General features: G+C 35.2%; 2 protein-coding genes across 11 annotated transcripts; both read left to right on the top strand.

The window, feature by feature from the left end:
* The first annotated feature begins 10747 nt into the window (after positions 1-10747).
* GH9A1 (glycosyl hydrolase 9A1) lies at positions 10748-14531 on the top strand. Its single transcript, XM_018123342.2, has 6 exons — positions 10748-11396; positions 11710-12020; positions 12140-12601; positions 13276-13411; positions 13504-13676; positions 13798-14531. Exons 1-6 carry the CDS (start codon positions 11018-11020, stop codon positions 14197-14199), a joined length of 1863 nt encoding a protein of 620 aa, XP_017978831.2. The 5' UTR covers positions 10748-11017; the 3' UTR covers positions 14200-14531.
* Positions 14532-14682: 151 nt separating this feature from the next.
* MLO13 (Seven transmembrane MLO family protein) lies at positions 14683-19463 on the top strand. Of its 10 annotated transcripts, none has more exons than XR_016027219.1 (14): positions 14683-15339; positions 15884-15941; positions 16458-16669; positions 16777-16893; positions 17076-17124; positions 17218-17297; positions 17456-17530; positions 17641-17729; positions 17805-17854; positions 17942-17982; positions 18061-18202; positions 18699-18766; positions 18851-18911; positions 19017-19194. XR_016027219.1 is itself a non-coding variant. In XM_018123343.2 (14 exons), the coding sequence occupies exons 1-14, from the start codon at positions 15220-15222 to the stop codon at positions 19257-19259; spliced, it is 1488 nt and encodes a 495-aa protein (XP_017978832.2). In that variant the 5' UTR covers positions 14683-15219; the 3' UTR covers positions 19260-19463. The 10 variants fall into 10 exon arrangements, 7 of the variants coding, with proteins under 7 accessions (XP_017978832.2, XP_017978833.2, XP_088663874.1 ...); XR_016027220.1 differs by having other exon boundaries at positions 18851-18892; XR_001928516.2 differs by having other exon boundaries at positions 18079-18202.
* Positions 19464-26346: the final 6883 nt, after the last annotated feature.

Below are 26346 nucleotides of genomic sequence, written 5' to 3' on the forward strand. Positions count from 1 at the left end.
ATAGGGTACATGGACCATATTTTGCAATCAGAAAAGATCGGAGTTAAGCAGAATATGATTGCAAAAATGCGTCGATAATACGCTCTGGAAATTTTTTCCAACAGTTGTGAGAGTGAACCCTAAACATATCAGCCCTTGTCTGTACAATTCTTTTGTATAGAGAATTTTTTTTTTACAATTAATGTTATACACAAATTTTTTGTATTCATAATTTATTTTCTACAATTAATTGTAAATAGAATTATTTTTTTCTGTATACACAATATACTTTATACAATTATTTTATACACAATTGATTTTATATCAAGAATTTTTTTCCATCCATGTATATAATATATTTAATTTGATACACAGTCGCAAGAAGTCAACATGTGACGCAATAAATATGCTACCACTCAGCGTGTCCCCATATACATCTAGTTGCACTCAGCATGTGACGCCATAAATATGCTACAACTCAGCGTGTCCCCACATACATTTGGTTGCACTCAGCGTGTCACCCCATAAATCTACTTCCGCTCAGCGTGTCCCTACATACATCTGGTTGCACTCAGCGTGTCACGACGTTTAATTTGTTATGCATGGTGTGTCACGATGTTTAACTTGTTATGCATGGCGGGTCAGAACAATTTAATTGCTATGCATGGCGTGTCATGACGGTTAACTTGTTATGCATGGCGGATCAGAACAATTTAATTTTTATGCATGGCGTGTCACGACATTTAACTTCTTATGCATGGCGTGTCACGACATTTAACTTCTTATGCATGGCGGATCAGAACAATTTAATTGTTATGCATGGTGGGTCAGAACAATTTTACTTGATATGCACGGTGGGTTAGAACAATTTAATTGTTATGCATGGCATGTCACGACGTTTAACTTCTTATGCATGGTGAGTCAGAACAATTTGATTGTTATGCATGGTGTGTCACGACGTTTAACTTCTTATGCATTGCAAGTCAGAACAATTTAATTGTTATGCATGGCGTGTCACGACGTTTAACTTGTTATGCATGGCGGGTCAGAACAATTTAATTGTTATGCATGGCGGGTCAAAACAATTTTACTTGATATGCACAGCGGGTCAGAACAATTTAATTGTTATGCATGGTGTGTCACGATGTTTAACTGTTATGCATGGCGGGTTAGAACAATTTAATTGTTATGCATGATCAGAACAATTTTACTTGATATGCACGGTGGGTCAGAACAATTTAATTGTTATGCATGGCATGTCACGACGTTTAACTTCTTATGCACGGCTGGTCAGAATAATTTAATTGTTATGCATGGCGTGTCACGACGTTTAACTTCTTATGCATGGCGGGTCAGAACAATTTAATTGTTATGCATGGTGGGTCAGAACAATTTTATTTGATATGCACAATGGGTCAGAATAATTTAATTGTTATGCATGGCGTGTCACGACGTTTAACTTCTTATGCATGGCGGGTCAGAACAATTTAATTATTATGCATGGCGGGTCAGAACAATTTTACTTGATATGCACGGTGGGTCAGAACAATTTAATTGTTATGCATGGCGTGTCACGATGTTTAACTTGTTATGCATGGCAGGTCAGAACAATTTAATTGTTATACATGGCGTGTCACGACTTTTAACTTCTTATGCATGGCGGGTCAGAACAATTCAATTGTTATGCATGGCATGTCACGACATTTAACTTGTTATGCATGGCGGGTCAGAACAATTTAATTGTTATACATGGCGGGTCAGAACAATTTTACTTGATATGCACGGTGGGTTAGAACAATTTAATTGTTATGCATGGAGTGTCACGACGTTTAACTTGTTATGCATGGCGGGTCAGAACAATTTAATTGTTATGCATGGTGGGTCAGAACAATTTTACTTGATATGCACGGTGGGTCAGAACAATTTAATTGTTATGCATGGCGTGTCACGACGTTTAACTTCTTACGCATGGCGGGTCAGAACAACTTAATTGTTATGCATGGCGTGTCACGACGTTTAACTTGCAGTAAGAACATAAACGGTTAAATCAAATGAAATAGAAAGGAATTAAATCAAATCATTAATTATTTGATACAAGTGGTAGCCATTCCATGCTTGTTGTTCCTTCATAAGATTTGTGTAGCCACCTGCACTTAATGTGTCTGAAAACTGTAGTTGAATTCGTTTTGCTTTACGGATTTGTTTGCTCGGTCATTCTATGAGCCACTTTTAGTTACGGACTTTGTTGCCAAACATTTTAGGTAGATAATTTGGTCAAGGATCCTGTCTGATGGATATTGTAATCGGAAACATTTTTACAAACAATGTAAGAATGTACTTTAACATGATCTTGATCAAACAGAGGCCTTGACAGGCTTATCTGCCTGAAACGTTTGGCAACAAAGTTCGTAACTAAAAGTGGCTCATAGAATGACCGAGCAGACAAAGTCGTAAAGCAAAACTAATTCAACTACAATTTTCAGACATTGTCCTTCGTATTGGACAGTTGTTGCGTGTGTGACCGGTTTGTCTGTAACTTGAACATGCTTTGGATCGGCGTAGTCGTGGAGGCGTCGATTAACTTAGAGATGGAGCCAGATTTGTGGATGGAACTGCAAATGGGGATGGGCAATTCTGTCTGTTATACCCATACGATAAGCATTGCGAACATCTCCGTGCTCGACTGCCTTCACCAGCTGATGGAATCCTTTTCGTCCTAGGTCTTCCCGCTTAGCCTCGCCAAAGTGGGGGCAAGACTTTAATTTGTTTGACATGAGGGGGGATGTCCCACTCACTAGGATACCCTACCTGCCTAATGGATCCTAAATAACCCTCCACCAAAACGGTTGTCTTGTAGTAGTTAGCGTAGAATTCAATGGCTTCACAATTGCATTTACTGAAAAACACAATAAATTCAATCTTCAAGCACAATGTAAATGCTATGTCAATTACGGTTCAAATAAGAAATTAAGATATTCTAACCTTATTGCTGCAATGGCATGGCTACATGGCAATAAATCTGTTTGGAACTCACAACATTAGCACATCTTCCTGGACAGGTTTACAAGTTCGTCCATCTTCCCATCTTTAACTTCGAACTCAACTCGATTGATAGGCTTAACTAGAAAGCGATGTGCATCATTGAACCTTTTGCTCAACTGCCTAGCAACCCAAGGGCTGAGGGGTGTGGTCACCTTGACCGCCTCTTCGTACTGTTCATGGAACCAACGCTGGAACATGTCTTTGATGAACTCAATCAAAATAGTGATCAGCATTTTTCTTGCATGCTTGAAGCATGAGTTAACACATTCGGCAATGTTGGATGACATCATTTGGTATCACCTTGTCAGTGAACATACACGTGCCCATTTCTCCGGCCCTATTCTCATAAGGTCCACGTGGGCTCCCAGGTGAATCTGCTGTATCTGGTTCATATGTTTGTTGAAATCGGCTACCTTATAGTAATCTCGAGCAAGGGTGAAAAGCACACAAACATCGTTGCCCTTGAACTTGTTTTTAAAGTTTTTTTTCAAGTGGTAATCGCATAAACCATGGTGCGCTTCTAGGTATGCATTTTAGATTACTTTCTTAATGTCGAGTTGCTGATTAGAAATGAACATAGTATTTTCAAGACAACCAACCGCACCACGCATCTTGCTAAAAAACCACGTCCACTAGTCTTCGTCCTCAACATGGCCGATGCCAAACGTAATTGGATATACGCACTCGTTCGCATCTTTTCATACAGTGACAAACAGAACACCCTTGAACCTGCCTTTCAGATGTGTCGCATCAATTGCAACCGTAGGATGCATTACATCCCTAAACCCCCGAATACAAGCCCTTATGACCAGAAACAATATTTGAATCTCTCTTCCTCATCAGTAACCACTGCAGTCACTGTGCTAGGATTTTCTTGTTCCAACATATAAAAATACAATGGTAGTAGTTGAAATTACTCCTCCGATGGACCGAAAACAAGCCTCTCCGCATACTCTTTCGCTTGCCAAGCTTTACCATACAAGCATTCCAATCCCCACTAAACCCTCATCTCACTAATTATGTCCTTAGGTCTCAATGCTACTCCATTAGCCCAAATCTTGTGTGACATAAGTTCACCAATCATCTTCGCACTCGTAGTTGAAAATCGCCCTTGCAAACCATCAACGGTACAGTATGTACCTTATGGAATGTTCGAACTTGCCAATATTCTCCTCTATCAGGTAACTTCGTTGCACGAACACTGAACTTGCATGCCTTGTCCTTGCAACCTACCTCATAATGAACTTTACATGACCTTTTTACTCTAATCGTAAACTTCTCTTTTATAACCAATATGTTCAAAGCTCGTTTCAACTCGGCCTTCGATGAAAACATTCTTCCTTTGTATAAGCGATCTTCAACACATGTCGACTCCTCAGTGGTAATTGTTTGAAAGGAGAACATTTCTACACCTGCAATTACCCACGTACAAGATATCCCTACGTTTCCCCTTTCCTGATCACTATCATCAACCAATGTATCAAGGGAACGAATCCCATTCTCACCAGCGATGGGGTAATTGTATATGGGGTCATCACACTGAACATCTCCTACATCAACACCTCCAACAGGTTCCATTTCGCCTTCAACATTATTGCAAATTGGATTGTCACTGTCATAAAGGTAGTCATTGTTTGAACTGTCATCTTGCGATTGTTCAAGCCCATCATCTGAAGTGTCATCAAATCTATCTTCACCAGCAGTGAACAAATCGTCATTTCCCTCATCAAATGCAGTATTATCCTTCAACATCGCACTGTCACCCTCCAACCTCACATTGTTGTCCTCAACTGTCGTATTCTCATTTGAAAATGGCATTACACACTCTACAGTTTCACCCGATCGTTACATTTGTTTAAGAGAAGGAAGATATCGGTTTGATCCACATCTTGATTGGAATTGTGCAGCTAATTGTTCTGTGAATGTCATTTGTCTACCAAGTTGCACAAATTCTTGTGCGTACCTCAATTGCCATTGTTGTGGGGTACGGATCGAATGCTTTGGTATATGTGAAGCATTGTAAATCTTAATTTGATTGAGTTGATTATCATGTTGTCCAACTTCCTCATGTGACATAACATTGTTTGGCGTCACTTAATGCTGACGTACACAGCCGGAACATTCCTCTATTCTAGCAAAATTAATGCAACATCCTCATCGTCCTTGATAATTGGCTGTGATAGCTCTCCGGGTGTACTAATCAATGCATGTAACTCAATCTCGTCAATTTTTTAGTTTACGCCAACAACATCTTCAACCAGCTTCATCAAGCCCACAAACGACAAATCACTCCTAACCCCCCGCATTCGTGACTCACCACCCTTGTAAATGCCATCCACCCACTGACCACCGTGTCTTATCACAAGTAGCACAATTAGAACCCCATTGAAATTTTGAAAAAGAAAATTTTGTCAATTATTTTATACAATACATGCCGTGATCAAAAATTTATCAGTCGTGTTGTTACACGCCATGCATAGAACATAAAATTTTGTAACATGCCATGCATTAGTGTCGTGACACGTCATGCATCAATGTCATGACACGCCATGCATCACTGTCATGACACGCCAATCACTGTAATTACTGACTTCTGGCACCAATAGCAGTGACATGCTAAAAACCCAAAAAACTAGTTAACCCACAACACACTAGGAACAACCGTGACACTCCAAAAACCCATAAATTCAGTTAACCCATGACACCCCAGGAACAGCCATGACACGCCAAAACCCCATAAATTCAGTTAACACATGACACCCCAAGAACAGCCGTGACACGATAACAACCCAAAAAACTAGTTAACCCACTACACGCCAGGAACAGCCGTGACATGCTAAAATAACTGTTAACACATGTTATAGATGCATGGCGTGTAACAACTCTGGGCAATGTTTCTAATCCATTTTCTATTTTACACCAAATGTTTCAGAAATTTAAGTGTGTTGCAGAAATAAACCCAATAACAAGTACCTTGATGTCATCTCTGCTATAGGGTCTGTTAATCTACGACAATGTGGCCAGATGCCGAGAGATAGAACACAGCCCGATGACAATGGTGCTCAACAAAGAGTTGACAGAGCTCATATAGTTCAAAGATTTGAGAGAGCTGACAACGATGGTGCTCAACAAAGACTTCTTAGAGTTGAGACAAGTCAGAGAGTTGAGAGAGAAAGATGACCTAGCCCAAATAGCTGGGCGCATTTATTTTTATTTTTTTTCTATTTTCTCTCTAGTGGGAGGCAGATACCTCAAACAACTGAGCATTTATTTGAAACGATGTTCTTAAGGGCATTTTGGTCTACTCATGCTTATTTTTGGCTAGAAATAGATAACTTTATATGGATGGTTATTTCTAAAATCAGCTTATCACGAGGTCCTTTTCTCACAATTTCCTCTTTAATGATCTCACTTGTGCTATTAATGCTCTATTTTTCTATGAGTTTTTCTTCCTTTGTTCCTATACTTTATTTTCTGTTCCTATTTTATATAAAAAAAGAGAGATCAATATAATGAGTAAATTTGTACTTAACTTTTTGTTTTATGATGGCTAAATTTTTAAAGTAATTTTTCAAAAGTGCTTTTCAAACTTAAATGTAAATCTTTTTGAAAATGCACAAATTCATCAAACTTAAATGTAAATCTTTTGGAAAAAACACAAATTCAGAGGGAGCTTTACTTGAAAAATATTTTCAAATATTAAGCATATTTTCAAGGGGAGTTTTCTTCAATGAACAAATTTAGCTTTTAATTTTGTCATATCAAAAAGGTAGAAATTGTTAGGTTTATTCTTGTTTTGACATGCCAAGATTGATTGAACTCAATGAGCTTTGAAAATAACTGAAAGATATTTTTGAATATGAAGAAAATCCCCAAATGATTGTTAAAGCTGAACTTAAAGGAAAAATATATCGAAATGCTTTGATTGTTTGATCATGTTTTCAATATGAATGATCATGCTTTTGAACTTGAAGAAATATCTTTCAATTTTCTCGAAGGTATCTTGTTTTCAAAATTAAACGTGCCAACCTAAAAGTTAAGTTTTCAAAAGAAATAACTTCATTCTTATATGAAAAAAAAGCAAAATCTATTTCTTTGATAATAGGAAGAATCAATTCTGAAGAAGAAAAAGTCAATTCTCAAGCAAAGATCAATAGTGAAGAATTGATTTTGAGAAAGGAAAAAATCGGTTCTTGAAAGACAGAAGATTAAAGGTTTGTGAAGAATTGACACCTTAGAGATAAAGAATTGATTTTAGAGAGACAAAATGTTGAAGAAGAAAAAATCGATTCTACATGAAGAAGAAATCAGTTCTTGAAGCACCAAAAGTATAACTTAGAAACTTAGTGACCAAGAAAGACATGACACAATTGGACAAAAGTGGAACGACAAAGATCAAGCTTGAATTCAAATTTTGGAATCAAACCACAATGAAAAACTGACACCTTGAGGTAAAAGAATCGATTCTCCAAGATTGCAAAGGTGTCACATTTAAGCCCAATTGTAAAAGAATTGACATCTCAAAATAGATCTCAAAATAGAAGAATCAATTCTCGAAAGATAGAAAGCTACAAACTTTGTAAAGAACCGACAACTCAACAACAAAGAATTAACTCTACAAATGCGATAGAATTTTACGAGCTAGTTAGAACGTAAAAGAAATTATTCAAAATTCATTTCAATGGGGCAGCAAATCTCAAAGGCTATAAATATGCATTTAAGGATGTTAAATCAAGAAGAGAAGAAGAATTTGAAAGATTTTGAATCACCTTTAAGGAAGAAAAGAGCAAAAAAACAAGCGAAACAATAATGAGTAGAAAGTTCCCATCTTTGAGCAAGTAAAGAGCCTAAAGTTCACATCTTTATTCTTCAACTGATCTTTCTTGAGCTTTAACCTTCCTTGATAATCCATATTTTTGTGAAAGCTCTCACCTTTCTGAACCTAACTTCTTTACCAACCTTTTTAGAGGTTTTTAGTTGGTAATTTACTATAATCCACTATTACATTGGCTATACCTCCAAGCAAAGGTAGAGGGGTTTTACTTGATCCTTTAAAAAGCTTCATATTGTGTAAAAATTTGTGCTTTAACTTGAAAAAGATAGTGTCTTGGTACAAGTTACCCCTGATCCTGCAAAAGAAACATTATAGAGGCTACGCTTGATCTTGCAAAAGGCATGTTGTAAATGTTACCCCTGACCCTATTGAAAAAGCAAGCTGATAATAGATTCAAACTCCTTTTGCTATCAAGGGAGAAGACATAAGCATTGAAAAGCCGAACCTCTATAAAAATCCTTTGAATACTTTTATTTTTCTACTCTTTACTCTTTTAGCTTATACCCTGTTTTATTGTTTCATTCTTTCATATTTTAGCTAATTTTTGAAAAAAAAAGAATTTTTATTTAACAACCAATTCACCCCTTCTTGGTAGTTTTACTTTTAGCTTATCTTTCTAACAAAGTGTATCAAATATAATCCCTAAAAAATATAAAATAAAAGATTATTAAGGAAAAAAGAAAACACATGATTAATTATTATCGTTTTTTGAGTAGACATTGCGAAATGCTAATACATTTCTTGTTTGTGACCATAGTCCTGAACCCTAATAAAATGTTTGGTTGGAGGGAATGAAATAACCATATCCTTCTATTCCTAATCCTTCCTTAAAGTCTTATTTGGTTGGGAGAAATGGCCATTCCTTGGAATGACTACTTAAGGAGAAGGGGGAGTAGCTATTTCTCACTCCTTCTTGGTATTTGGCTATTAAGAGAGGTAAGAAATAGACTAAAAATGTTAATGGATAAAATGCCCTTTTATCAATTTGAAAAATTACCATGCTATATAAAATGCAATTTATTCATTTTTCCCAATTTCTTTCTCTTTCCACCCATTTGCCTCTCTTATTCTCTCACTAAATTTCCTCCACCATGAAGGACAAGAAAGGGTGGTGGCGGCGATAGTGGCGAGAAACGATGATGGACAACACTAGTGCCTTCACGGCCAAATCCAGCCACAAGGAACATTGATTTTTCCCTCCTTGACCAGATCTAGCAACAAAAAGCGCATATCGACTCTCCCTAACACCAACCACATTTTTTATGACTAGCTGACGAGAAAAAAGAAAGGGTAAAATACCCCCACATCCTTAAGTTTTAATCGAAATTCCAAACGAATTCATTAGTTTTTGAAATGGACATTCCGCTCCAAAAAAAATCTTTTGCTAGACACATAAGTCCAACCGTTAATCAATCATTAGCATTTCTGTTAGTTTGATGATGTGGTAATATGAAAATGATAATTTTACCCTTTATTAATTTAAAAAATTACTATTATATATTTTTTATTATTTTTTTTATTTTTTGAAAAAAATAAAAAAGAGCACCGATTGATGCTCCCTTTTTTATTTTTTCAAAAAAATAATAATGATTTTTTAAATTAATAAAGAAAAAATGGCATTTTAATCCTTTCATAATCTCTGTCAATGGTGTTTACACTTTTGAGATGGAGTTTCTATTTCGAAAATTAATTAACTCGTCTGGAATTTCGATCAAAACTTAAGGGTATTGAGTATTTTACCCAAAAAGAAAAGAAAGTAAAAAAAGAAAAAATTTAGAATGAATTTAAAATAAAAAGGTTTAAGTTTTAATTATAAATTATTAAAAATTAATATTTAAGATTTCAAAATGAAATCAAAGTTATTATTCATAATAACTAAATTTAAGAATAATTATTTATCTCTTATTATATTTCTATATAATGACTATTCTATTCTTATTCTATTCCATTCCATGAACCAAACACACCCTAATTTTATTTTGCAAAGTGAAAACCCTCATTCTTAATAAACTTTTAAGTCAAGTTTAAAATATAAATAATAAACTTAATTAAATGACCAATCACACGTAAATAAAAATATCTTTAAATAAAAAGTATTGGTAGTTACTGTTTTTAAACGTTGGATTCCTAAATGTTATGACGCTGACATGAGACAAAAGGCTTGCCTTAAATTTAATTTGTTCGGATGAGAGGGAAGAGGCACTAATTGTGTGTGCCGAGTTGCAAAATTCCGAAAGCAACAAAGCTCAACACAAAGGGCAGAGAAGGGACAAGTGGTATACGAAAATAAAATACTATATATATATATATATATATATATGTATATATCAAAAAGCAATAATGGATGCCTTATAGTGTCGGCAAACATTCGGTTGAATGGAGAAGGCTAGCGATTGCGGTGTGGATAATTTAGCCCTCTAATGTGAATAGATATCCACTCCCTCAGTTATATTTTCTTTATCTTAAATAGTTTTTCACAAAATTAAAAAAATTATTATTTTAATATTAATTTAATTTCTTCCAGAGGAAAGAAACAGTCGGTGGATTTTTTGTAAACCGCAAAAATATGGTAGAAATTAGCAGAGAAAGGATAGCGTAAAGGCAGGTGCGCTAAAAGGTGAAGATTACCTACCATTGGTTGCAATGTGGAGCTTTCGGGCCAAGAAAATATGGATTGGAAAAGAAGCAAACGTTACAGGTTTTTATTACTTTATTACAAATTACAATTGGGACAGACAGACTGTCGGTGTCCAGTAGCAGAGTTGTCAGTGTCGTCTTAACGCGCCTACCTTAATATTTTTTATTGAGTATTTTAAGTGCGCCACAATAACACACAATTAAAATAAAAAATATATAAGGAAGCATAAACTCACATGAGACAGATAATTAAGGGTTACACAGTGCATCATTGAGCAAGCACCGTCAGCGTGAGCAGTGCAGTCCACCCACCAAATCTGCAAGGTCAATATTACCCCCTTCCTTAAGTCCATCTCCTCACTGGCAAAAGCTAATAAAGAAAACAGCCACTGCCTACTTAAACACATTTCCATCCGCTTCACATCTGTCGGTGGTGGTGGTGGTGCTGCTGCTGTGCTGCTACTGCAACCTCTCTAATCTTGTCCTGTGTTGATTATTCTTGGGCCAGAGCTGAAATTACTCCAAATGAGCATGTTCGGCAGAGATCCATGGGGGGGTCCGCTGGAGATAAACGCGGCTGACTCCGCCACAGATGACGACCGGAGCAGGAATCTCCAGGACTTGGACAGGGCTGCGCTGTCTCGCCCCTTGGATGAGACCCAGCAGAGCTGGCTGCTCGGCCCCGGCGAGCAGAAGAAGAAGAAGTACGTTGATCTGGGATGCATCATTGTGAGCCGCAAGATCTTTGTATGGACAGTGGGGACCCTGCTGGTCTCAGGCTTGCTTGCCGGATTCATAACCCTAATCGTGAAAACGGTTCCTCGTCATCACCACGCGCACGGTCCGCCCGATAACTACACTCGCGCCCTTCATAAGGCCCTCATGTTTTTCAATGCTCAGCGTTGTACGTTTTCTTTTCTCCCATTACTTTTAGCTCCAACTGTGTTACTTTGCCAGTTGAACTTCAGATCTGATCCCATCAACATCGAACACCCAACACCCAACACCCATCCCATCCAAGCAAACTGGAAAACAACCATGATTGCTACGTTGGGTATTGTTCAGATCGGATCGGATCAGATTAAATCCATGAGTTTCAGAATACTGTAGTAAATACACTTAACATCACCCAGCCTTTACTAGTGTTATTGTTTCATGAATGCCGGTCTTTCTTCAGCCAAATAATGGTAATAATCTAATTTATAAATCCACTGCAGCCGGGAAAATGCCCAAGCATAATAATGTGTCGTGGAGAGGGAACTCGTGCCTCCAAGATGGCAAATCGGATCCCTCAACTTTGATGAAGGATCTGGTCGGCGGTTACTACGACGCTGGAGATGCCATCAAGTTCAACTTTCCTGCATCTTTTGCCATGACCATGTTGAGCTGGAGCGTAATTGAGTACAGTGCTAAATATGAGGCTGCCGGGGAGCTCAATCATGTTAAAGAGATCATCAAATGGGGTACTGATTATTTTCTCAAGACCTTCAACAATTCTGCTGATACCATAGACAGGGTTGCAGCGCAGGTATAATTGTACTATTTGTTAATTTTATTGCTACCATACTAGCAATTGACCAATACTAGTGGTATTCTTGTTCTCATTCTTCTTTGTCAATTATTAGATGCTGACTTATAAATTCACAGGTTGGGGTGGGAGATACATCCGGAGGCAGTACAAACCCAAATGATCATTATTGCTGGATGCGCCCTGAGGACATTGATTACCCTCGTCCTGTCTATGAATGTCACAGCTGCTCCGATCTTGCTGCTGAAATGGCTGCTGCTTTGGCTTCTGCTTCCATCGTTTTCAAAGACAACAAGGCATACTCCCAAAAGCTTGTCCATGGTGCCCGGACCCTCTTTGAGTTTGCAAGGGATCAGCGAGGCAGATACAGTGCTGGTGGTTCTGATGCCGCCATCTTTTATAATTCCTCCAGTTACTGGGATGAGTTCGTTTGGGGTGGAGCCTGGTTATACTATGCCACCGGGAACTCTTCCTATCTTCAGTTAGCTACTCATCCTAAACTTGCCAAGCATGCTGGTGCTTTCTGGGGAGGCCCAGATTATGGTGTTCTTAGCTGGGATAACAAGCTAGCTGGTGCTCAGGTAACTCTATGCTGCTTTTCTTTCTAGTCTTGTACCTTGTGTAGCCGCTGCTCTGTTTTAATTATTTGATGTAAGGCTTTTTTGACAAAATCTTGTTCAGAATTTACATTTTAAGTTGGTGTGCATTGTTTAGAACACTGTGATGTTCAAATAATTTATGTGCATTGCACTTTAAGCAAGGAAGGTGATTCTTCTTGATAAAATCAATTAGCTTTCTTTGAGGCATTTGGTGAATTTCTCCCAGTTTCTGCCCTTTGTTCATATTATGATTCAATATTGCATTTTGATTTCAATAAAGGTACATCCTAATTCTTGTTTCCTTGCCATTTTTTCAATAAGAACAAAGTTTTGAGGGTAACATTGCCACTCATCAGTTATCTCTTATTTTGTAGTTAAATCATTTTCCCCACATTTTTCTGCCTAAATCATGTGTATAATTGCGCTACAATGTCAGCGATCATACATTTCCGGGATCACAAGGCTGTTAAGTTGCTACTTTGAACTATTTATTTGCTCAACTGCTTATTTCTCTGTTTACTGTTACGATATGCATTGACTTCTACTTGCAACAATTTGCAGTATAGGGTAATTAACTTTTTGGATTGTTTAACTATAGTGCTATCGGGAACTAGCTTTCATGTTTATCACCATATAACCAATAATTCGTGTTTTAGGTGCTTCTGAGCCGGTTGAGATTGTTTTTGAGTCCTGGATATCCATATGAGGAAATATTGAGAACATTCCACAATCAGACCAGCATAGTTATGTGCTCATTCCTTCCAGTTTTCACTAGCTTTAACAGAACAAAAGGTAAACATATGTGCTGTTTTTGTTGACCTTTTCATACTCAAATGTATTGGATGTGTACTTTTTGGACTACAATAACTTTGGACATTACACAGGAGGTTTGATCCAGCTAAACCATGGAAGGCCTCAGCCTCTACAATATGTTGTCAATGCAGCCTTCTTAGCCACCCTATACAGTGATTATCTTGATGCTGCCGATACACCTGGATGGTATTGTGGTCCCAATTTCTATTCAACTGATGTCTTGCGGGACTTTGCCAAAACCCAGGTATGTTGTGGTCTGTTCTTTTTCAAATGATTGTCCAGTGGACATGGTTAAGCCACTTAATCCTGAATTATACAAAGGCAGGGTGGCCAATAATTTTGTTTTTCGGCTGTTGTTTTGGCAGATTGATTACATCCTAGGAAAAAATCCACGGAAAATGAGCTATATTGTGGGTTTTGGTAACCATTACCCAAGACATGTTCACCATAGAGGTGCTTCTATCCCTAAGAATAAGATCAAATATAACTGTAAAGGGGGATGGAAATGGAGAGATACCACAAAGCCAAACCCTAATACACTTGTTGGAGCCATGGTTGCTGGACCTGACAAGCATGATGGATTTCATGACGTTCGCACCAACTACAACTACACAGAACCAACTCTTGCAGGCAACGCGGGTTTGGTTGCTGCACTCGTGGCATTGTCTGGTGACAAGTCAACTGGGATTGACAAGAATACCATTTTTTCTGCAGTTCCACCAATGTTTCCCACACCGCCACCACCTCCAGCACCTTGGAAGCCATAAAGATATTTTAGATCTTTCCTCGTTTACGCTTTGTTGTGTGACCTACAGGATGATTTTGGAAGTAGTTTTTGGTACCCTGATGGCCTTGAGAGGGAAGGTAATGCAAAAGGCAAGAAAGGGGAGACAAGAAAGGGAACAACCTACAGGCAGAACTTATGTTTGGTTGTCAGGTTGCAGAATCGGCCCAGCATTCAGAACTGATAGTTGGAATATGAAGTCTCTTTGGATTTCGTGGTATACAGTGTATATGTATGATATCAATATTGTATTCTTTGAAACACGAGTTAAAAACTCCAGAATTGGTTAACAATAAATCTGTGTTTAATTTCTAATTCCTGCAGTTTTTCGGGGATAAGGATCTTGCAATAGTTGTTGGCATTTATGTGATTTTCGTCTTAAGTGAGTATTTCATACAAACTGAACTGGAAGTGTCCTGGAATCGAGAAGCCATCCATCTTGTCAGGTTATCGTGTATATATTTTCTTTAATGCTTTTCTCTTTTTAAATGACATTTAAATGACACGGCAATTATTAATAGTTGCAAGAGTTGATGTTTGTAAAGTTTCTTTCCCACTTGGATTGTAAGTGTATAACGGTTATATATTTCATTTGATGTAAAGAAAGGATGCGGTAAAGCTTGAAAAACTATGACAGTCGATAACAGCAGTGCGGATTGCGTTAGTAGCAGAATCTAGTGTAGCTGTTCTGCAAAGAAAAAGAAACATGAGAGGTCCAGCTCAAGTGATTCCTATCAACAATGAGAGTTCATCTGACCTTTATGCCTTTCTTTTGTCTCTTGGTTGATTCGTCGGCACGTTACTTGTTTTTTCCGTTTCACTTATGCTCAGTTAAATTCTTTTCCCTTACCTTTGTATATGCTTATTCTTTGTCACCTTCACTTCTTTCCCTTTCATATACTCATGAAAACAACCATCAAACAAGGCGACATTTGGGTTTTTATTGTTTCTTATTTGTTGGGGTCTCATCACCGGACTGAAGCACATTGACTTGTATCAAGACATGGCAGAAGAAGAGTCCAGCTCTCTGCAGTATTCACCAACCTGGGTGGTTGCTTCTGTGTGTTTTCTCATTGTCCTCATATCTCTTATTGCTGAACGAGGTCTTCATCGCCTTGGAAAGGTATCCAAAACGATCTTTGCTCGTCCAGGTTTTACCAGATTGCTTAATTGTATTCTCTCCAAGGATAGAATCGAAACTCATTTTTTTCAGTAAAATGTTTGTCCTGGAATTTCGATCTGTGCTGGGGGGAAGGGAAGCAAAAGTACAATTAGATATTCATTCTTTTTATTTTTTCAAAAAGTGCTGGTAATTCAAGGTAAACAGTAGAAGAGCTAAGGGTTCAGCCACGGATTTTCATTCTTCATATCCCAAACATAATACTGTTCTGAAGTTGCTAAAACCAACTTTTTACATACTTTATACTCTTGACTAGCTCATAAGTGATGAAGCATTTTAATTTAGAGAGAATTCTTGGTAGGATACATGTATACCATCTGCAAAATTTGTTCTGATTATATGTTGAACATCGAAATATTTCTTAGAAGTATATTGCATAACTGTTGACCATTGATATCAAGATGATTATGCAGATCGATATTTCTTAGAAGTACATTGAAATATTTCTAAGAAAATCTTCCATCTGTCTTTGTGTTTGCCAATCCAGTTTTTGAAGCATAACAAACAAGATGCACTATTTGAAGCTTTACAAAAATTAAAAGAAGGTTTGCTTGCTTCCTTGTTCTCTCTTGAAACATTATCTATACACAATATACATTTTATATTATCTTGCTTGTGATTCCCTAAAGTATAATGTTAGGCAGCTCATGTCATAGAAGTATATTTCTATGACTACCTATTAAGAAAACTTCAATCCGGCTTTAGCTGTATCACATTAAAACCTTCTGAGTTCATATATTGTAGAGCAAAGTTCAGTTTTAGGGAGTTTCCGAGAGAAGGTCATGTCACTTCCATATTTATTTCCATTCTTTTCTCTTCTGCATATACACTTGGAAATTTAAGATGTTCTAAGTTTCTGTGATCATCCATGGATTTGCCGCTGATTTTGGTTATTAAAATAATACAATTTGACGTGTCATTGAATTTCTCGGTTAATCTCACAAGGTGCTGAAATGGTGTATATATAATTCCTACTCCTTGCAACTTCGTTAGGCCTTGAATTCGTAAGTTATCTCTGTTTTTGCCTGACTATTGGGTTAATTACTGATGTTTGTTGACAGAGTTGATGCTCTTAGGATTCATCTCCCTTCTATTAACAGTCTCTCAAGGTCTAGTAAGTCGAATGTGCATCCCAGATGACTTGGTATCCAATATGCTTCCATGCAAGAGGGACAGTGAAAAAAAAGGCCATGAAGAATATTCTCCTCAACTTATAAACAATAGACGGCGCCTGTTTTCCACAGAAAGTAGCTCAGGGCAATGTTCGCATGAGGTATATTACCAATGAAACTCTAGATGAAGCTTACCCTTTCCAGAGGGGGATTGATTTGATTTTTGCTCCAAATTAATTAAATCTGATTTTTCTTTTTCTTATCTCAGGGTCAGGTCCCCTTATTGTCATTGGAAGCATTGCATCAGCTGCACATTTTCATCTTTGTATTGGCAGTTGTTCACGTGATATTCTGCGTCACTACAATGGTTCTTGGAGGAGCAAGGGTGACGTTATCTACTCGCAAACTTTTACAATTCGCTGCACTATAATTAGATTATTCATTTCAGAAAATGTTTTGCCTTAGCTCAAGAAGCTCAAACTAAGAAAGTTTAATTTAACCATCTGGTTTTCTTCAACTCTTCAAACTAAGAAAGTTTTTAAATTTTATTTGTTTTATATTGTATAGATACGTGAATGGAAGAAATGGGAAAAATGGGTTTCTGAAGGTAGAAGAGGTAACACCAAACGAAATTTTTCAAATCCACCATGTGTTAACTAGAGTTATATGGTTGAGAATTGAGAATCAATTTTGTTCTCCGGTCCTGCAGAGGAAACCCATCGTCACCGTAAGTTATTTCAACAACATGCACAAGGATTTTGGAGAAAGGCAGCAGTTGTGAGCTGGACAGTAAGTCTTTACAGCTATTTTTCTCCTACGTGTACTATTACCGCTTTGAATGATTTGAGTTACTTTGCTTTGTTTCATGGCCACCCCTTTCTTTCTCAAACGTACAAACCTGCACTGTTGGTTATATGACAGCAATTTCTTATGTCGCTTTTTGGCAGATCTCATTTTTCAAACAGTTTTATGGCTCTGTTACCATGTCAGACTACATAGCACTTCGAGAAGGCTTCATCATGGTTAAGTCCCCATTATCAATCATATGTACTTTACGTTTGAATCTAGTGTTTTTTTCTGGGCTTTTGCTATACGAGAAGGACGTTAACAACCCCTTTTGCTCACCTTCTAGGCCCATTGCCCTGGACATAGTAAATTCAATTTTCACAAGTACATGATGCGAACACTTGAAGCGGACTTCAAAAAGGTTGTTGGCATAAGGTAATCTAAACAACATTGCAACTTTTAATAGTTAAGTTTTTTTTTTTTATTTTACTAATATCATTTAATATATAGCTGGTACCTGTGGCTATTTGTGGTGGTGTTTTTGCTCTTGAATGTGAAAGGTAATGTTTCCTTTAATCCAAATGAGGTGAATGTAGTTTTCGTTTCACATTTCAGTAATGGGATTCTATGGATTTCATGTTAAGCAGGATGGCATACGTATTTCTGGTTATCGTTTCTCCCAGTAGTTGTAAGTGGATTTAACTGCATTCAGTGGTTCATTCTAATTTAGTTGACGAATGAATTCACGTAACGTTAATGGTTTAAGTTAAACGAAATTGTACAGCTTCTACTTCTAGTGGGTGCCAAGTTAGAGCACATAATCATTCGCTTAGCTCAGGATGTAATTGAGAAGAGGGAACGGGGCGAAGGAGCCCAAGTTAAACCTTCTGATGAACATTTTTGGTTTGGTAGGCCTGGCATCGTTCTTCACTTGATTCACTTTATTCTGTTTCAGAATTCCTTTGAGCTTGCATTCTTCTTCTGGATCTTGGTATGTCAATATTAGCAAATAATTAACGGTTAATTAATAATTATTAATCAAATAACACTTGTAATTTTATACTTGTACAGTGTTTACGAAATGGGTTAAAAATCTAACATATTTAGTTCATCATGTCATATCAGCATATTAAGTTATCATCTGTTATAACATGTCAATTTATCGCATCAATTAATCAATTATTAGTCATAAAGGTTAATTTGATTTTAAGTAAAAATATAAAAATTTGATTGAGCGTAATAAAAGAATAAAAGATTATTTAAATTTTCATACATAATTCAAGAGTTTTTTTTTTAAATATTATGTCCTTTCTCTTAAAAAAAGACAGCAAAAAAAAAAAAATTATTGACCATATAATAAATAAGCTATCTCACTCGAGGTGGTTTTTTTTTTTTTTTGTGAAGTGCACATATGGTTTCCGTTCATGCATCATGGAAAAAGTGGGCTATATCATCCCTAGGCTTATAATGGGGTAAGACTCGACATCTTAAACTATATATCAATGTCCATCAATGCTTATTTTACAAATTTTGATCTTGTTTTTCTGCTTCTGCAGTGTAATGGTTCAAGTTCTCTGCAGTTACATCACCTTGCCTCTGTATGTTCTTGTCACACAGGTTGATGTTCCTGGCTTTGTTTTCTTTCGTATGCAAAATCTATTTTATGCTCTTTACTCCAAGGCTCACTATGGCATTTTTCTTTTTGTTCCATCCCTATCAAAGATGGGCAGCAAATTCAAGGAAGGCATGTTCGATGACTTTGTAGTAGAATCTTTGGGGAAATGGAGGCAGGGACGTAGAGGTGAGACAAGCATGGGGGGCTCCTCTAGTGCACATGTTGGACAGGTTCATAGGATCACCAAAGAATCATGTCAAAGCATACAAATTGAAGAGAAACAAACGATGAATATCGAAGAAAATATAAAATCAATAACTGAGCTGTCGGTGAGTGGACAAAACCCATAAACTATCAACTTAAGTTCCTCGCAGCGGTGTTTTTCGGCAGTTGATTTGGCCTAGGAGTAGCGAGTTCTATGTTGTTGGCACCATTTCCAAAAATGATGCCAAATAGGACACTGTAAAATGCAAAAAATAGCTGTTGTAAGTGCAGCAAACCGAACAAGAATAATACAAACAAGAAGCAGAAGAAACTGATAATTCTTTATTGAATTCTCTCATTGACGGTTGCAACAGGTGTTACATGTATATACATTAAACATTTTCAGCAATAATAATGGAAGAATGAAAAGAAGAAAGTCCTTTAAATAATTATGTTAATTTGTTCAAACGGTAATATTTGTCAAAAGATTGTGTCAAGACAAAAAACATATTAATGTTTATAAATAGGATTCTTTGATTTTCTTAACATGAACCAACAGAAAATTTACAATCACCCTTTACCTTTTTAAAATTCTTTTTAGATTGTTTTTATATTATTTTTTTTGAGAAAAATTATATAAAAATTTAATAATCTTGTCATACATCGGTGAGTATTCAGTAGATTGATTTTGTTAAGTGCAAAACACAACTTTATTATATCCATGAGGTTTCTCACTTGTAACCCTTTTGCACACCTAAATAAATAATCGGTAGGGTGAATAAAACTTTAAGAAAAGTGATATATATACACACCTTGAAGCCATTTGCTAATATTTTCAATTTTTAAATCCTATGTTTTAATAATTTTAAGGTTTTATTTTAATTTAACAAATGATTGCGCAAGTGGAACACTAAAGAAATTGGTTTTTGATTTTGTGAAATAAAATTGGGTTTGATGTTGACAAAGAAAAGTGACAAAACAGTTTTTCACCCGATTACCAAATAAGTTTGCTTTCCTTAATTGATTTGATGTGCATGAATTGTGTGAATTCCTAATTATTACATATTTGAATAGAGTTTTGTTGTTACAACTATGTATCTATTAAGTATAAGATAGTTGATAATAAACCTATAATGAATCAATTTCTAAAATTGAAAAGATTCTTGATATCTTCAAACTTTATAAAACGAATATGCATGAATCTATTGTTATGTCCTTGAACTTTGATAAATTGCATCATCATGGAAAGACTTTAAGAGAACCCTCAATACATAAAAAAAAGATTTGTCTCTTGAGGAGCTTGCGAGTCATCTTCGAATTGAAAAGCAATACTGCAAGAAACGTGAGAAAGACTCGTGTCAGATGTTCATTAGATGCAGGGAAGATAGTCCAACAAAATCCACAAAAAAAAAAATAAAAGATCTTTTTGCTAATGCCTAAAAATTCAAGAAATAAAAAAAGTAAATATTCCCATTATTGAAAACAAGGTCTCTTCAAGAAAGACTTAACTTCTTCAAGAAGAAGGAAAATGCATCGATGGCAACAAAATAAAATTTTGTTACAATATTTTTTGAAATTAATATTTTGGAAAACAACAAGGCATGATAGATTGCTTCAAATGCTATAAAGTATGATTGTTCAATAAACGAATTTCTATGGAGAAGGGTTATATTAATAAAAGAATCTTCATAATCATTTTATTAGTAATTAAAAGAATGAAATGATTTTTTTTTATTATATGATTTTCTGGATTTATGGCATCAGAATTCATGACATGTTAATTATAAAGGAATGTTTGCTATGTCTAATTTGGAATTGATTACAAATATTGATAAAATTATAAAAACTCTTAAAATTTGCATTTTTATTGTGATAATTTGATATTCATTTTCTAATGTTGAAATTGTTCTTATACTTGAATTAGTACATAATACTAGTGACAGACTTAAGATTTTGCATGAGGGGAGGCTAAAGAGTAATCATACAATGTAATGGATCAGGTCAATGTTCGATTCAAAACAAAAATTAATCAAGTTTGAAATAAAATTAAATTAACATTAAATTTCATTAACAATTTAAATATAAATTTTTAAATTCACCAATAAAAATAGACATAAAGCAAAAAAAAAAAAAACTAACATTAGATTTCACATTAGACATTGTAAGTTGTGCTCAACATGCTTTCATGTTTCCAAATTCATCCGTGTCAATGGTCCTAGTAATATATTTTTCAATGTAAAGGATAAGTGTACTAGTAAGAAAATTATCTTCCATCTTATTATGCAACCTTGTCTTTACAATTTTCATGGCTAAAAATGTACACTTTGTAGTTGCTGTAGAAATTGGAAGAATTAAGATAAGTTGAACCAAACAATCTAGGAAATAATATACAATTGATTTTTCTATCTTTGACATTAACTAGCATAGTTTTGAAAGAGTTGAAACACTTTGCAAAGATGGATCTCGCCTAATATCAAGTTCAAAATACTACAAATCATCTATCATATGCAATTTTTCTTGATGAGTGAAGTCGTCGGGATAGAACTTTTGAGCAAGGTTGTAGATGTCATCAATCTTGAATAATTTAAATCCATCTTTAGGATCTAAGATGAGCTAAGAACAAGCAACTCTATTTTATCTTCATCAAATCTACTATTCATCTCCTGTAGCACTGAATCTATAGTACCAATGAATAAAAATTTTTTGATAATGATCCATCATCAGAATTTGCTCACCATTCAGTACTTCGCTTTTACCTGATTGATGAAGACCATTCATATGAGGAATTTCTATCTCATGTTTCTCATAAAAAGACATGACTTCATGAAACATAACATCCCACCCATTTTCTCTAAAGTTTTGAATAACTTTCTTTGTTGTAGCTACTAAATTCATTGCACTAGTAATGTCTTTTGATTTACTCTGAAAAGTTCACATAAATTATTTGCCTTTTCCAAAATATTTATCATAAGATGCGAAATAAAACTACTAGAAAAGATAAGCTTAAAGTAGAACTACCAAGAGAGGGTGAGTTGGTTGTTAAGTAAAAATTCCTTATTTTTCAAAAAATTAGTTCAATTGTGAAAGATTAAAACAATATAACAGAGCATGAACTAAGTTAAAAAAAAAGCAAAGTAATAAGGGACTCAATAGGATTTTTATATAAGTTCGGCCTTCCAATGCTTGTGCCCTCTTCTTTGATAGCACAAAGAGTTTGAATCCTTTATCAGCTTACCTTTTCAATAGGGTCAAGTGTAACCTTTACAACATACCTTTTGCAGAATCAAGTGTAACTTCTACAACTTGCCTTTTGCAGGATCAGGTGTAACCTTTGCCAAGACATTGCCTTTTTAGGTTAAACCACAACCTTTGCACAAGAATAAGCCCTTTAAAGGATCAGGCAAAACTCCTCTACATTTTGTTTAGAGGTGTAACGAATATAACAGTGGATTCAAGTGAACCATAAACTATAAACCTTTAGAAAGGTGGTTAACAAAGTTTTGGTTCAGAAAGGTGTGAGCTTTCACAAAGATAAAAATGATCAAGGAAGGTCTACGCTCAAGAAAGATTAGTTGAAGGGTAAACATATGAACATTAGGCTCTTTACTTGCTTAAAGGTAGGAACTTTTTGGTCACAACTGTTGCTCTTGTTTTTTCCCTCTTTTCCTCTTTAAGGATGATTCAAAATCTTTCAAAATCCTATTCTTTCCTTACTTTAACATTCTCAAGATGTATATTTATAGCCTCTAAGATTTTCTGCCTGTTAGAGTAAGTTTTGAATATTTTTTGTACGTTCAAGCTAACTTGTACAATTCTATTGCTTCTGTAGAATCGATTCTCTATAGTTGAATTGTTGATTTTTTGCAAAGTCTGTAGCTTTCTATTTTTGAAGAATTGATTCTTTTATTCTAAGGTGTTGTTTCTTCTACAACTGGCATAAAGGTGACACCTTTACAATCTTGGAGAATCGATTCTTTTTCCTTAAGTTGTCCATTCTTCGCTATGGATTGGTACCAAAATTTGAATTCAAACTTGAACTTTGCCACTCCACTTTTGTCTAGTTGTGCCATGCCTTTCTTGGTCATCAAGTTTCTAAGTTGTACTTTTGCTGCTTCAAGAACCTACTTCTTCTCCTTGTAGAGTCAATTATTTCTTCCTTGTTTTTCTCCTTCTCTTTTTTATCTCTCCATAATCGATTCTTTGCTTCTTAGGTTTTAGTTCTTCACAAGGTCTATAGCTTCTATTTTCCTAAAACCTACTTGTCTTTGTCTCAAAATCAATTCTTCACTATTAATCTTTGCTCGAGAACTAACTTCTTCTTCTCCAGAATCAATTCTTCCTGTAATTAAAGAAATATATTTTGTTTCTTTTTCATTTAAGAATCAAGTCACTTCTTTTGAAAACTTGATCCTTGGGCTGGCACATTTAATTTTGAAAACAAAAGAGTTTTGAGAAGATTAAGAGCATAATAATCCATATTAAAACTATGTTCAAACAATTAACGTGTTTCAATATATTTTCCTATTAAGTTCAGCTTTAATAATCTTTTGAAATTTTTCTTCATACTAAAAAATCTTTCACTTTCAAAGCTCATTAAGTTCAATAAATTTTTTCATGTCAAAATAAGAATAAAGGTAACAAAAACAAATTCAAATGTGGTCATCAAATGTGAAACCCCACGTCTTAAATTAGGTTAGATTTGTAATCTAACTTGGTGAGCTGTTATTTAATGTTTTTGAACTTAAATTCTAGACCATTTCGCTAGAAATTCCTTGCTTTGATAACCAAAGGTGTTTATTTGAACATTAGGTTTTTGGGGATCAAATGGGATTGTTTTAAGCTTTAAAATTCTATTCTGGACCAAACTATCGATATATGTTCATCATGTATTGATAGATTAAGCCTAAAAAAGGTTTTTGAAGAACATCTATCGATAGATGAGCTAATTTATTTATAAATAGCAATCCTAGCCAAATCTATCAATAAATTGGTATGATCTATCGATAGATTAGGTGCAGATTTGAAAAAAAAAGGATTATTTTGGTCTTTTTACCCTCATTAAAAAACCCTAAAACCTTAGAATTTTCCCAATTTGGACAAATCATGGTTTTTCCTTGAAAACCCAACCATCCTTTTCTTCTTTTCTCTCAACTGTCATCTTAAATAAATCACTGGATTTCAAGCATTATAAAGTCATCTTCAAGCTTGGATTTTGATTCTAAAGATTTTGGAAGGTAAAGTTCTTTGGTTTTAAGTCTTTAAACTTAAGGTTTGATTTCCACTAATTTATGGATTTTGAGAAAATTTTTTTGTTCATGAAAAGCTTAGGTTTTGATTTGGTTTTGGAACTCTCAAGCTCACCAAGGTAAAGTTGTTCTTCATTTTAGCTAGTGATAGTTTAAATCCTTTAGTTAGAGTTAGATTAGTTGTTGTTAATGTAAAAGTCTCCCTAAGTATAAAAACCAAAACTTTTGCAACCAAAAATCTCATCTTGTGTCAAAAATAAGGTGAGTAATTTTCCTAAACAAATTTTCAATAATAAATTGAAATGAACAAATAATAAATCAAAGTAAAGATATTTTCATAAATCAAGTAATGAATAAATAATAAGTCAAAGTAAAAATATTTTCCTAGGTCAAGTAATGAACAAATAATAAATCAAAGTAAACAAATTTTCCTATGTCAAGTGCAAGCAAAAATAATGAATCAAGGTAAAATATTTTCCTAAGCTAAATGCAAGCAATAAATCACAATGCAGAAAATTCAAAATAGGCACAAGATTTTTGTAGTGGTTTGACTTTCTTTAGTGCCTACATTCGCTTTCTTGGAACACCAAGGAATTTCAAATCTACTAAGGGAAATGAGCTTTCTACAAGATCAAGCAAAACCCTCACTATGCTTTTTATGAGATCAAGCGAAACCCTTATAAGTTTTTTCACGAGATAAAGCGAAACCCACGAACAATGGTTTTGTGGGCTCAACCACAAACCCTCACAAATAGCTTTTCAAGGTTAAGCTAGAACCTTTACAGTAGAGTGCAAAGTTTAACAAGAAAATGCCTTTACAAAGGCTAAGTGTTAGGAGTTTAAGCTTGAGTGTAATAAGAAAAGAAATATCAGCTTAAATAAAGCAAGTGTTTAACTTTTTTGTAAGCTTGGTGGAAGAATAAAATGAACCTAAAGAGTAGAATAAGCTTTTGGAGGTCTCTCTAGGGCTCAAAGCTTTAGCTCAGGTTTTTTTAATTTCCAAATAGCTCAAATATGGCTATTTATAGTTGGTGTGAAGTTTAGAGCCATTAAACACAAGTTTGAATTAGATCTGACCGTTGGTGAAACTTAAAGGTTGACTATAATGCTTTGAGGGTGAACTATGTTCTTCAAATTTCTCAAATTAGGGCTCCATAGTCGAGTATAAGCCTCCTTTACTTAGTCTAATTCTCGAGAACGTGATTTTTGCAAGTTTGAGCTACTATAGTTGATTATGCCTTCTCTATAGTCAACTATGTCTAAGTAAAGCCCACTTTTTCATGTTTTTGACTTGTCAAGGTCAATAATACTCTAGCTAAGGTCGACTATTTCTATTCAAATCCTCATTTTCTTGAGCTTTTTTGGAGCAGGGTCAACTATAGGCACTCCAAGGTCAACTATGGCTTTATATTCTTCAAGTTTTGCACTCTTTTTGTCTTTGAATTGGCTTGAGCTTCTCTAGGATTGACTATTGACTTGTATCTTGAGGTTGCCTTAGCTTTTTAGCACCTTTTTTCAACTATTTCTTCCTAACCTTATTCCAACAATTAAATAACATTTCAAGGCTTGTTTGCTCTTGCTTTGTTACCTGAATATGTATTGTTTGAAAGCTTTTATGATGTTTGCTAATAATGCATGGCTTTTCAAACAATTATGTAACCTTAGTGGATTGAAAATATATTTGAGATAAATTCAAATGCTTGACATTAAGTTCAAGATAACATGTGATTTTTGTCAAATTAAAACATGATATAACTCAAGGCTAACAGTTTTTGATTTGTGGATTAAAAGATTGCTAGAAAATATTTGTGGAATAATAAGATGATTATTAGTTTAAAATCATGTTAGAGAACCAAGTATTAATGATGGAAACTTTGTGATAGGCGTTGTGGAGGAAGTTTGAGTTTTTGGAAAAATAAATGTTCGACGAAAAGGCAAAACAGTTAGGTATGCTTTATAGAAGTGGGTAAATGTGGTGCTTTTAATT

Source organism: Theobroma cacao, chromosome 6, assembly GCF_053813885.1.
Source record: "Theobroma cacao isolate CCN51 chromosome 6, ASM5381388v1, whole genome shotgun sequence".
NCBI lineage: Eukaryota > Viridiplantae > Streptophyta > Magnoliopsida > Malvales > Malvaceae > Theobroma > Theobroma cacao.

Excerpts from the sequence above, each read along its gene's own strand:
- GH9A1 (XM_018123342.2), top strand. The coding sequence starts at position 11,018 with ATGAGCATGTTCGGCAGAGATCCATGGGGGGGTCCGCTGGAGATAAAC. Across the intron at positions 12,021-12,139 it reads TAGACAGGGTTGCAGCGCAG|GTTGGGGTGGGAGATACATC; the intron begins GTATAATTGTAC and ends ATAAATTCACAG. Across the intron at positions 13,677-13,797 it reads GGGACTTTGCCAAAACCCAG|ATTGATTACATCCTAGGAAA; the intron begins GTATGTTGTGGT and ends TTGTTTTGGCAG.
- MLO13 (XM_018123343.2), top strand. The coding sequence starts at position 15,220 with ATGGCAGAAGAAGAGTCCAGCTCTCTGCAGTATTCACCAACCTGGGTG. Across the intron at positions 16,670-16,776 it reads CAGGGCAATGTTCGCATGAG|GGTCAGGTCCCCTTATTGTC; the intron begins GTATATTACCAA and ends TTCTTATCTCAG. Across the intron at positions 18,912-19,016 it reads TGTATGTTCTTGTCACACAG|ATGGGCAGCAAATTCAAGGA; the intron begins GTTGATGTTCCT and ends TCCCTATCAAAG.